At 48.9% G+C, this 12,485-nt stretch overlaps 1 protein-coding gene across 1 annotated transcript in view; it reads left to right on the forward strand.

Annotated features, from left to right (window-relative positions):
- Nucleotides 1–12,485, forward strand: part of VWF (von Willebrand factor) — a 130,550-nt gene that overhangs the window by 44,192 nt on the left and 73,873 nt on the right. The window contains exons 13-16 of the mRNA XM_019754370.2: nucleotides 165–265; nucleotides 4,258–4,453; nucleotides 5,065–5,280; nucleotides 9,067–9,307. Coding sequence (XP_019609929.2) covers nucleotides 165–265; nucleotides 4,258–4,453; nucleotides 5,065–5,280; nucleotides 9,067–9,307 — 754 coding nt within the window. The remainder of the gene's footprint in view (nucleotides 1–164; nucleotides 266–4,257; nucleotides 4,454–5,064; nucleotides 5,281–9,066; nucleotides 9,308–12,485) is intronic.

The raw sequence follows: 12,485 nt of genomic DNA on the forward strand, positions 1-12,485 counted from the left end.
AGACCCCCTTAAGGTTCATGGACTTCTCCATCTTCCCCATAACTGATTGCTTTCATTGCTCCAGTCCTTTGTGAGACACCCCATCCCTCCCTACGATACACCTGCCTGCCACCACTCTGCCCTCTCCCCATCTCCGCCTAAATCCTGCCCCTGCTCGGTTCCAGGTGACCTCCGAATCCAGCACACCGTGATGGCCTCTGTGCGCCTCAGCTATGGGGAGGACCTGCAGATGGACTGGGATGGCCGCGGGAGACTACTGGTGAAGGTAGGCCCCCTCCTGAGCACTGCCTCCCTGCAGCCTGGCTGTACAAAGTACCCCTTGTGCTCTGGGCAGAGTGGCTTTGTGTGTGGGAGAAGAATTCCTTTCTCCCCAAGCCCCAGGCCTCCAGAGTGAGGAACAGGCCTCTCTTGTTTATGAGGGCCTGGTGTTTGCTGTCTGGGCACCCCTTGTTCACCCTGGGGGTTCTCATGTATGGGGCTCTGGTACCCCCAGGGTCTCTAGAGGTGGTGGGCTGAGGGGCTGAGAAGGGCAGATGTATTGCCCAGGCTCCTGGCTGCGAGAAGGCCTGGGAGTAGGGGAGTCTCTGGGGTGCCCACTGTGGGCAGCAAGGAAAGAGCCAAATTAGAACTCACAGCCAAGGCTGTCGTGCACCCCACCCCGGGGACAAAGCCATCCACTGCCTGGGGAGCATTACACTGGGAACCACTGGGCCCTGGGCCTCTGCAGACTAGGGCCACTTCCTCTTGTTCTCTGTGGTCCTAGACTCACGTTTGGATAGGGATCCATGTATTTCACAGGGCTTCCAGATTCGTTTTTCTCTGGAAATTTGCCTAGCAGGTATTGTCACTGCCATTTAATAAACAAAGCAATCATGGCTCAGGGTGCTTGGGAGATGGGCCCGCACTGCTGGTGGCAGAGCTGCAGCAGCTGTCTGGGTGACGTCCTGCTCACAGACCAGTGCTTCTCACTCTTTGGTCTTCAGGTATCTTTGCACTCTTAACATTTATTGAGGACTTCAAGATCTTTTAGGACGGTTCTAACTACTGATATTTACCAGATTAGAAATTAAATCAGAGACATTTAAAATATGTGTTTATGAATTCATTTAGAAATAACTAGCCCACAAGGTAATATAAACTTTTTTTTTTTGGAAAAATAACTATATTTTCCAAAACAAGAATAAGTAGTGAGAAAAATATAATTGTTTTACAATTCTGCAAATTTCTTTAATGGTTGGTTTAATAGAAGACAGCTGGAATCTTACATGCACTTCTGCATTCAATCTTTTGTAATATTACATGTCAGGTAGCCTCTGGAAAACTCTGCTGCATACTTATAAGAGAATGAGAGGGGAAAAGCCTGATAATGTCTTTATGTTATTATGAAAATAGTTTTGGCCTTGCAGGACACCTTGAAAGGGTCTCAGAAACCTCCAATGGGTCCCAAGACCACGCTGCCCTATATCCTAAATACCTTGGACAGCCCTTTCCTGTGTCCCCGGGTCACGTGTTCCACAGGGCCCGTGGGGTAATCCTGTGATGGGCATCTGGTTTCTCTGACACCATCTCTTGTTTTAAAGTCCCTGAGAGGGTGCCAAATTAACTACCTTTTTTTTTTCTTTTATAAAAAGTAAGCCTTATGATCACAGACAATAGAGCACGAGGAGGTCTTCTTGTCAGCCCTCATTTACAGTTGGAAATAAAGAACTATCATTTCTGGAGCAAGAACGTGACTTGCCCCAGGTTTCATGGTCATTTGGTTACAGAGAGGACTAGAACTCGGATCTCTAACGTCACCTCCTGCATGCTGGTCTTTCAGGGAGGTGCCTTCTCCTATTAGCCATTCCACTTTCTCAGGAGCCTCCGCTGTCCCAGAAAGGCTTCTCTTGATCTGCGTGATTTCTTCCCTCAGTCAGCAGTCTGGGTGGCTGTCCTTCTCAGGTTCCTGTTGTTTGTTTGTCTTCTGAGGAGAGATAGGAAGGCTTCTTTCTGTGGGAATGGGATGCAGGGTTATCTTTGGGGTGGGTTTTAGTCCGTTTAACTAATAAGACGAGGACTTCATTCGTCAAGATTCAGGACAGGAGCAGGTGACCCTGTAGCTGTAGGACTGTCCTCCGTGTTTTGGTCCAGATGAGGAAAGGGAGCACTTGTGGATGGGTCAGGTGGCCATGCACATCACTGGGCTGAGCCCTGGGGTTTATGGGGGCTGTCCGTGGAGGACACTAGCTGGAGGCAGGGCACTGGGAGAGGCAGGCTGAGTGCACTGACCCAGAGAAGAGGCTGGTGAGGTGCTGCAGAGCTCCCTGGTCTCTTTTTGCCTGCCCCCTGCCCCCAGGTGAGGTACGGATGCCCTGTCACTGAGGGCCAGGTGGTCCAGACAGCAGGGTCCTGCTGGTTGTGATGCAGGGCCCTTAAGCAGAGTGGTGTAGAAAGGACTCTCGGATGGTCTTCGCTTTGTCAGAAGGGGCACTGCTCTGAGGTTTATTTCAAATAGCAAGCATGTTCTGTAAGTCCCTGATGTTGGGATAATGTAGGGCTGGCCTCCATGGATATACCCACTCTTCTACACTGGGCGAGCTGATCCCTGAGACAAGCCAAGTGGATAGAGGAAGACACCATTTTTGAGAGTGGGGCATGGTAGTGATGGCAGGCCTGGTGGGATAAACAAGAGGACACTTTGGGGAGCAAGAGGGCACTCAGGATCTGAGAATGAGGAAAGAGAGAAAGAATGCTGAGACATGGGTGAGGGGGAAGACTCATCACCAATTTTGCTGCTTTGTTCAGGGCTGGCCTTGACTGTTGGCATTGCATTTCAGCCTGCATCCAGAGGAGAACCTCATTCATCCACGAATTTATTCAGTTATTTGTTCAACCATTCATTTCTTCAACACATACTTAGTGAGTGTCCACAGGCACCATTGGAGAGGCTGAGGTTACAACAGTGAAACAAAGCAGACAAGAATCCTTGCCTCATTTAGTTTAAACTCTAATGGGGGGAGACAGACAATAAACCAAACCAGCAAGTAAATGATATCACATACAAGAAGGTGATAAATCCTGGGGAGATAAATGAAGCAGAGAAGGGGGCAGGAAGTGCCAGGGTTGGGAGGCGTTCCATTTTAAATAGGGGGGTCAGGGAAGAGCTGGGTGCCTCAGGTGATATTCGTAAATCAAACAAGGAAACATGACTTCATCCTTTTTCTCATAAATGCTATTTACTTGGGTATATTTTATATGGGTGCGGAACATTCCACTAGACTGTTCATCCTGCATCTTGTTAAGTCAGAGCTGGAAGCTGGAAGGGGTCGTCCAAGAGATGACCACAAGTGCATGAGGGTCTCAGAATGCGGGGAGGTTATCAGGTGGCACTAATTACATGCAGCGCAGGAGCAGGACTCTGGGGCCCCGTCAAGCACCGTCTTTGAACCAGGGCTCCCTCAGAAGAGACTGCAGATGCCCCCAGCTGTGCTCTGTGAGAGGCAGGGGGCTTGACTCCCTAAGTTGTCCCTGAGTATACACTTAGGACTCAGAAGGATGGAGAATGAGCCACATGCTGATGGAGTTTAACTCCAGGACCCGTTCTGGTCACCCTGGCAGGCTGCCCCAGAGTCCTGACTGACCCCACCTCCTCCTGTCACAACCCCTAGAGTCCCTCTTGGCTCCTGGCCTTTTCTCTTCAATGATGCTCAGTGACTGAGTTAAATACAGATAGTTAGGAAGGTGTTTTTTGTCACCAAATGTGAGTCCTGAGACGACTTGGACCATAACTGACTCAGCCTGCTTTGTCCACATGTGTGACGGATATGAACATTCAATAAAGGGATGTTGACTTTGCACTAGATTCTGGTGGGTGTCAGGGCCCACAGGCTTTAGGCATCTACTCTGACAGGTGAGGGGGTAGACAGCACACTGCATGGGGGCTCAAACTGACTACTGGTCTCAGCTCTGTGACCTCAGGCAAGTTCCTTTCCCTCCCTGGGACTCATTTTCGCCATCAGTAAATGGCTGGATAATCTCTAAAATCCCATTCAGCATGAGAGGTCTCTGATGATTTAAGAGCCCAGATGGAGCTGGTGGTAAACGATACTGTAGTTAGCTTTTTCCTTTCTTCTGCAGCCTAGGGCTTCGCGGCGGTTTATTAAATTCATATTTATTTTTCAGTGAGGAGGGTTTTTTATTAAAACCATCTCACTAGCGAAAGGAAGCTGTGGCTGCTTTGGCGGCAGCTGCTCCAAGGTGGCCCACTCTCCCCCACAGCTGTCCCCAGTCTACGCGGGGAGGACCTGCGGCCTGTGTGGGAACTACAACGGCGACAAGGGCGACGACTTCCGCACGCCCGCGGGCCTGGTGGAGCCCCTGGTGGAGGACTTCGGCAACGCCTGGAAGCTGCGCGGGGAGTGTGAGGACCTGCGGAAGCAGCCCAGCGACCCGTGTACCCTCAACCCGCGCCTGAGTACGCGAGCCCGGGGGGAGCGGGGACTCCGCAGGGCCCCGAGGTCTCCTACGTCCAGCGCACTCCATGGGACAGTTGGGGGAGGGGCCGCTTGGTTTTCACCATCAGAATTTGATTATCTGCATCTGGATCATTTATTCTTCAAAGTCCCTTTCTTGAGCGCCTTCCGTGGGCCAAACCCTGGGAAAGAAAAGAACAGAAAGCAGTTCGGGGCCTCTGGACCTTCTCAGTCTGTGGGAGCAGCAGCCACCCAAAGTCAGAATTAAATTATCAGCAGATAAATGCCCATTTGCAGATTTACCGGCAGCAACATTTCAGTCCTACACAAAGGTCTCCCACTTACCTAGCCCGTTATGGAACTATTTCTCCTTTCTGTCAGTGGGTGTGCTGTGGCTACGTGGCTTATTATGTATTTAAGCAAACATAATTAGGAAAGTGTATTGGCTGTGGAAGGTAAATCACCATGATTCCCACAGCTGAGAGAAGTTGTTTTTGCAGCATGTACTGCTGAAGGAGAATCTAGAATGGGAATTTCGGAGTAGGAGCCATCCTTGGCCCCTGGGGCCCACAGCACCCTGGCCAAGCCCCACTCGCCCCTCTCTTCCCCACAGCCAAGTTCGCGGAGGAGGCATGTGCTCTCTTGACGTCCTCCAAGTTCGAAGCCTGCCACCACGTTGTGGGCCCGCTGCCCTACCTGCAGAACTGCCACTACGACGTCTGCTCCTGCTCCGACGGCAGGGACTGCCTGTGCAACGCCGTGGCCAACTATGCCGCTGCCTGTGCCCGGAAAGGCGTGCACGTCGCGTGGCGGGAGCCCAACTTTTGTGGTGGGTGCCCTCCCTGCCTGTTGCCCACTCCACCACAACCCAACTGAATCTAACGCGGGTGCCCTCAATCTCCATGCACGTGTCCTTTGCAAAGCACTGTCTGGATTCTTGCGTTGGGAAACAGGCCCAGGGGCATCTGACAGGCATGCGGTGTGGAAACAGTTCATTTGCAGCCATTTCCCTCTCCCATCTCCCAGCAGGACACGGTGGTGGGACCCGCTTGCCCACAGGACAGGCGGGCTACTCTGGACTGTTCCAGGAGGGCAAGTAGGACCCCATGTCTGGAGACTTAGAACATTGGTGTCCTTGCCAACTAGATATATCCTGTGGTTGCTGCCACCTAGTGTTGGTTACATGTTCGGCCAGGCTGTGGAGTGAGTGGGTCCCTGCATCCCTGGAGGGTCTGAGGATAGCAATGGGAAACTCCTGCACCAATCCTTTGCTCTCTTAAGTTTAGACAAACCATTGGTGGACTCCTGGCCCAAAGCTTAGACATTGTACAAAGTTATATAAAGTATATAAAATAAATGACATCATGATCCCCAGCTGGCTTTAGAGTCGCACTGTGCTGTTAGGTTCCTGGCACCAGAGTTGGAATCTGCCTCATGTTCTTGCCCCCTGAGTGACTGGATTGTGCTTACTTTTTGTTGTTATTGTTGTTGCTCTGGGTACATTTGCTGAGTGCCCAGTGTGGTCAGGCAATGGCAGTGGTGTAGAGCCTGAACCTTCCTTTTTGAGGCACAGATGGAAACCGCTTCTCTACTAGGTACCTACTGCACTGAGTGAAAGGATAATTAGATTAAGGCAGAAGCAACCAAGGAAGGCTTTCTGGAGGCAGTGTACTTGACTGGCTTTTCAAAGGCACAAAACTGGCTTTTCTTGGCAGGAAAGAGCTGTTTCCCATGGTGGAATAGTAGTAGTGATGTGTAGTTGTGAGAAGGGTATTCCAGGGCCTGAAATAGTGGCTATAAGTTATAGTGGATATTATGACTTTTAGGGTTAGGTAGATGTGTTGGGAGACTAAAATGTTGGTGATTCTGATGGAAGCAGGAAAATAGGAGCTATGAGAAATGTATTATATGATGTATTTGAATGTATTAATATGTGTATTAATATCATGCATTTGAAGAGAAGGTATGGGGCTCGAGAATATCACCATTTGGGGTTTATTGAGCCAACTCATGTTTCCAGTCTGAGCAAGAGGAGCAGAGACACAAGTCAGGATGAAAGGGAACAAGCATATAGATGCATGCAGTTGTGTCCCCCATCCCTCCAGCTCTGGGATGTCACAGAGAGTCACAGGCTAGCAACTGGAAGAACCAAGGTTGAGACCCTGGTGGCTCTTTGCCTGTGACTTCCCAGCTATGTGACTGTGAACCTTCCACTTCACCCCTCCAGACTTCAGGTCCTCATCAGTGTTTGCTGGTTAGAAATTGTGGAAAGTAATGAGGGATAAATTACATGCTGTCTATGAATCTGCTTTGCTTGTCTATCAATATTAGACATTGTGCATTATCAGTGTGCTGCAGCATCTGAGGAATCCCTACTTTAGGACATTCTCCCAGAATGCTGAGGGCTGATGGAAATATTTTTCAATCTCCCAACAGCAACTGTTCTTAACCTTCACTGAGGTGAGAACAAGAGGAAATGGGCTGACACAGCAGCAGCAGGGGCTGAGATTGGGTTAGAGAGTTACCTGACTCCTGAGGCTTTAAGATATGGCAGAAAGTATGCAGTGGTAGGGAGTGTTCCCCAGAGACTTTTATGGACAAGAGGGATCTGTCTCTGTGGGTTTATGGTGAACCAGAGAAAAGGCTGACCAGATGGCCTTGGGTTGTTCCTTTGAGCCCAAGGAGGGTGGGCAGGACTCCTGGGTTCATTCTATTCCTCATTTTCCCTTCCTGAGAAATGAACAGAGCCCTCTAAACCACTGACTCCATCCAGATGAGGAAACACCAATTGGGGACACACATAGAGCAAGGACTGATCACGCAGCCACTTGTGTGATGCTGTGAGGAGATTCAGGAAGGCAAGACTGGGTTCCTTAAAGGCAGGGACCAAGTCTTACCGTCTCTGCATCCCGAGCCTAGCACAAGCCCTGGCACCTGGTGGGAACACACTAAACGTCTGTTAAACTGTGATGTACATGACGTCTTGTGGGGAAGAAGGCCATAGGAAAAATTTAATATGGCTCCAAGCCAGCTCTAGAGACAGTCTGTCAGATGATAAAAGCTCTCAGTTCCAGCTGCTGCTTTAATGGGTGAAATGTGCCCTTATCACCGTGGGTTCAATGGATTGAAAGGGATTTTCATCTTTGTTGCCCGACATGGCCATCTTAACGCACTTTCACTCTAAATATTTATCCAATGACCCAACCTCTCTGCTGGTTCCTGTCTAATATAGTTAGAGAGCCCGCTCCCTTCCCAGCTATCCTCAAATACCAAGCCCAGAGCATTTGCAGGAGCAGGAGGCTGAAAGGGCTCTCCAGAGCCCCCCCCCCCTCATTTCTGAGGTTCATGGTAGGGTTTCCTTTCACAGCTTCTGTGAAATGCTATGCCTGTGGGTTTCGCTGTAGAAATTATTCTAGCAGAGAGGGGAAGGTTTCTAATGGTCCCAGGAGAGTGTCCCAAGGGTGAGTTTCTTATTTCTTGGATCACAGCTGATCAGCAGCGGGAAAGCATTTTGCTTCCCACACCTCCCAGTGAAGAATTTTACTCCTGAGACTGTTGTGAGCACAGGAAGTGGTTGGCCACAGTCCAGGAGGGCCAGGTCTTCTCAGGCCAGGCCCTTCTCTGGAATACCCCTCCCATCTGGAGCCCGCTGAGCTGGGCTGTTTCCCCAGTGATCATAATGTAATGACAGCCACGCGCCAGGCGTTGCGCTAACCTTGTTAGCTCACTTAACTTCCCCAACAACCCAGGACGATATTATTATTATATTCCAGGGAGGAAACTGCTCAAAATCACATTGCTAACGAATGGCAGAACTGGGGCTCAAACCCAGGAATTTGGGATACAGAACCCCCTCTCTTAGCTGCTTTGCCACTTTGTCACACTTCCCTTTGGCTTTTGTCTGTTGTGCTATTTCTATGTGGGAGGCCAGGGAGAGTGAGGGTTGTGGGTAGATGGGTGCTGCCCACGTTGCATAGTAGGTATAAGAGTGCCCCTGCTCTTTGTGACTGGTGTGTCCTCAAAGCATGGTTCCTAAGGGACTCTTTCCTTTTTAGAGCATGATGGTTAAGAGCTTTTAGATCATAGAGAGCTGGGTTCAAATCCTGCTTCTGCTTCTTCCTGTGAGGCATGACCCTGACAAGTCATTTAGCTTAAGTATCACTTTTCTTACCTGTAGAAAGGGGGTTATGAGATCTAACTCCCTGAGACAGGCTCAATAGGCATAAAACCTGTGTGAAAAGCAGGATATTCAGTAGATGCTCAATTAATCATAGCCACTGTTATTATCAACATGGGAGAAATGCCCTTGCTTATCACACCCAGTTCTTTTTAATATTCACAGCTTCATTTTCTACTGTGTCCCAGGCTGTGAGAATTCAGAGATGATTGAGCACGATCCCCTGGTTAAGCAGAGGACATGTGTGTATCCCCAATTAGACATTTCTGAACATAAAAATACAATTTTGCTCATGGTGGGAAAGGAAGGCAGTAACCATGCAGATAGAATTGGGGGTCACCGCTGTGAGGGGTGGCACCCCAAGTCCTGGAACCTGGAACAGTCTGTGTCACCTTAATGTTCCCACTGAAACCTTCCTTCCCCTCCCCTCTCTCCCAGCGCTGAGCTGCCCACAGGGCCAAGTATACCTGCAGTGTGGGACCCCCTGCAACATGACCTGCCACTCCCTGTCTAACTTGGATGAGGAATGCAATGAGATCTGCCTGGAGGGCTGCTTCTGCCCCCCAGGGCTCTACCTGGATGACAGGGGAGACTGTGTGCCCAAGGCCCAGTGCCCCTGTTACTATGATGGGGAGATCTTCCAGCCCGAAGACATCTTCTCAGACCATCACACCATGTGGTAAGTGCAAGCAGCAGGGAGGAAAATGGTTCTTCAAGTCCTCCACGTTACAGATGAGTAAACTGAGGCCCAAGAAAGGAAGTGACTTGTCCAGAGTTGCACAGCAAGTCAGAGCAGAGCTGGGACTTCACCCAGGTCTTCTGACTTCTGTACTATGCAGGGAACTAGAACTCCAGGCTGGCAGTAGGAATTCTTGAGCTTTATTGCTCTTCCTGTTCCCTTCCCCTTCAGCCTCCTGTCAGGGTCACCAAGGTCAGTCCTCAGGGGGAACATGTGTTGTATGAAAGAAAGATAAGATTGGAAGGAGATTGGGACCAGGTTCAGGGGGTCTTTAAAACATAGGATGAGGACTGATGCTTGAGCAATAGGCAATGGGGACCTCGGAAGGTTAGAGCTGAGAGCAAATAGGATCAAAGTATAGCTTCAGGGAGTGGGTTCTGGAAGCTGCCTGAGGTATGAAGGCAGGGAGCTCAGTTGTGGGAAGGGGTTGACACAGTCTGGTCTGGTTGAAAGGTGGTAAGGCCCTGGGCAAGCAATAGCAGTGTAAATGGGAACTGGAGATAGAAGCTAGAGTCGTTGGGGAAGTAACCAGAATGGTAGGATGTTTGGGAGGAGGAGGCTTGTTGAAGCTGACCCCAAGGCTCTGAACTTGAATGCTTGGGAGGACAGTGATGTGAAGAACAGCAATAGAGCTCTTTGTAGGAAGAGGAAACATAGGAGTTTGGCTTTGGCCTTCATGACTTTGAGTTACCAAGAGGTCATCTTGGTGAATAAATGGAACACATGGCTGGAGTATGGCTTTGGAACTTGAGTGAGAGATTGCATCAGGAGAAAAAGACTTGTGTGGAGGTAACAGTTATAGGCATGGGAGCAGCTAGGCTTGCTAAGGGGAGTGGACTGAAAAGCAGAAAAGAGGATAGAGTCCAGAATTTGGGGGAATGTCCAGAGGGCCAGAGGAGGAGAAAAAGGATCCTATGAGAGGACAAAGCAAAAAGGGCAGGACCAGGATAGGGCCACATCATGGAAGTGAAGGGAAGTGGGAAGTAATAACATTTTCTATTGGTTGGAGCCCGCTGGTTGTTTTACTACAGTTGTCTGGCTACAATTTTCAAGGTGTTTCTCTTTGGGACCTTAAAACCACACTGTGAGGCAGGCAGGGCTTGCTTTTTAAATAAAGAATTTGAGGTTTAGAGGGATTATCACTTTCCCAAATCGTCCAGTAAGTGACTAAACCCAGGGACTCTTGAGCTCTTCCTATTACATGGAGAATACGCTGATGAATTTGGTGATCAGAAGGTCACAGTGTCCCAGATGTTTCATTAGTGTGGTGAGGAAAAAAGCCAGAGGGTAGGAGGCTGGGTTGACTTGGAGGGGAGCAAGTGTTACTGGTTATTTTACCATTTTAGAGGCACAAGGAAAGTGGGAGGTGGGGTGCGGGAGCTACTGGAGGAACAGGGCTAGGGGAAGGGCCCTGGCTTCAGGCTCCTCACAGTCTGCACACTAGCGACCTCCTCTTTCCAGGTCTCCCCTTCAGGCACCAGGGCTAAATACTATTGACTGTCCTGTTTCTCCGCTTCATTTAGAAAATTGGATTTCATGGAGCATGTGAGCCAGAGGGAACTCAGGGCTTGTCTGTAGCTGTAGATTTATTCTTTAGACAACACACTACAGAATGAGCCCATCTGGGGCCATTGCTGGTAATGCCCATGACAGGGCAGTAGGAAGCTGCAAACACACATGGCCCGGAAGTTTCTTCAGACCATTCATTTGGTCATTAAACAGCCATGACGGTAAAGAGCTTGCATGGCTGCAGGCCTGGCTCTGGGCAGGAGTTAATTATTACCTGCAAGTTCTTTTTTTATATATAAAATTAAGCTTTTGGGTCATGTCCACATGACAGATAGGACATGATATTTGGGGCAGGATATTTTTTAAGCTGGTGTTAGTTAAAAACCAGAAGACATGTTCTGCATGTACCCAGAGAGAGAAGGGCCGATTCTCTTGTTCATTCAACAAATCTTGATTGAAGAGCAGCTACATTAAAAATGTTCAAAATTTTTATAATCAGAGAAATACAAATTAAAACAGTGAATATTACTTCCTATCTGTTACAGTAGAAAACTTTGAAATCTGGATAATGCCAAGTGTTGGCAGGGCTGTGGGACGTGGGTCCCCTGACCTGCTACTGGGGGGACATAGATAGATTCAGATACTCCCAGTATCTTTCCAAAACCCAAGTCTGATTATGTCACGTCTTTGCTCAGAATCCTTCAATACCTTCCCTCACTAGACTTTAGGATAAAGAGTAAAACCCTACCATGGCCTCCCCGGCCCCACACAATCTGGCCCTACTTCTTGCTCCCCTCTTCAACTCCATGGCCTTCTTTTAATCTTGAAGGTGCATTGCTCCCTTCAAACTCAAGGTCAGTTGCACCTGGGGAAGCAATTGGCACAGTATATGCAGATTAGATATCCATACCTGATATTCCCCAGTTCTGTGCCTGGGCATATATACTAAAGAAATTCTCATATAGGTTCTTGAGGGCACATGTATGAAGATGTTAATCACAGGCTTGTTGGTGGCAAGGAGTAGGTGCCAATCTGTGTCCGTCACTGGGAGGCTGACTGGGTGAAATGTAGTAGCTACAAACTGTGGATCATCGTACAGCCTTAGAAGGACCAGGCAAGTAGGACACGTATTAGCAGGGATGAATCTTAAACACATTGTGCTGAATGAAACAAGCAAGACACAGTGTGATATATAAAATAATATCATTTATATAAATCAAATATGCATGCAAAATAATCACATATTTTATAAGAATATACTCAGATATACAGTAAACAGAATAAGATTGTATTAGTTACCTATTGCTGCATAAAAAAATCACCCCCAAATTTAGAAACTTGAAACAACAAACATTTATCATCTCGTGCATTTTCTAAGGGTTAGGACTCAGGAGCAGCTTGGCTGGGTGGTTTGGCTCAGGTTCTCTCATGTGGTTGCTGTCAAGCTGCTGGCCAGGGCTGCAGTCATCTGGAGACTTGACTGGGGCTGGAGCATCCATTCCCAGCTCATTCCCATGGCTGTTGGCAGGAGGCTTCAGTTCCTCACCGTGTGGACCTCTCCATACAGCTGCTCATGACGTGGCTTCCCCAGAGTGAGTAATCAAAGAGA

Source organism: Rhinolophus sinicus, linkage group LG02 (assembly GCF_036562045.2).
Source record: "Rhinolophus sinicus isolate RSC01 linkage group LG02, ASM3656204v1, whole genome shotgun sequence".
NCBI lineage: Eukaryota > Metazoa > Chordata > Mammalia > Chiroptera > Rhinolophidae > Rhinolophus > Rhinolophus sinicus.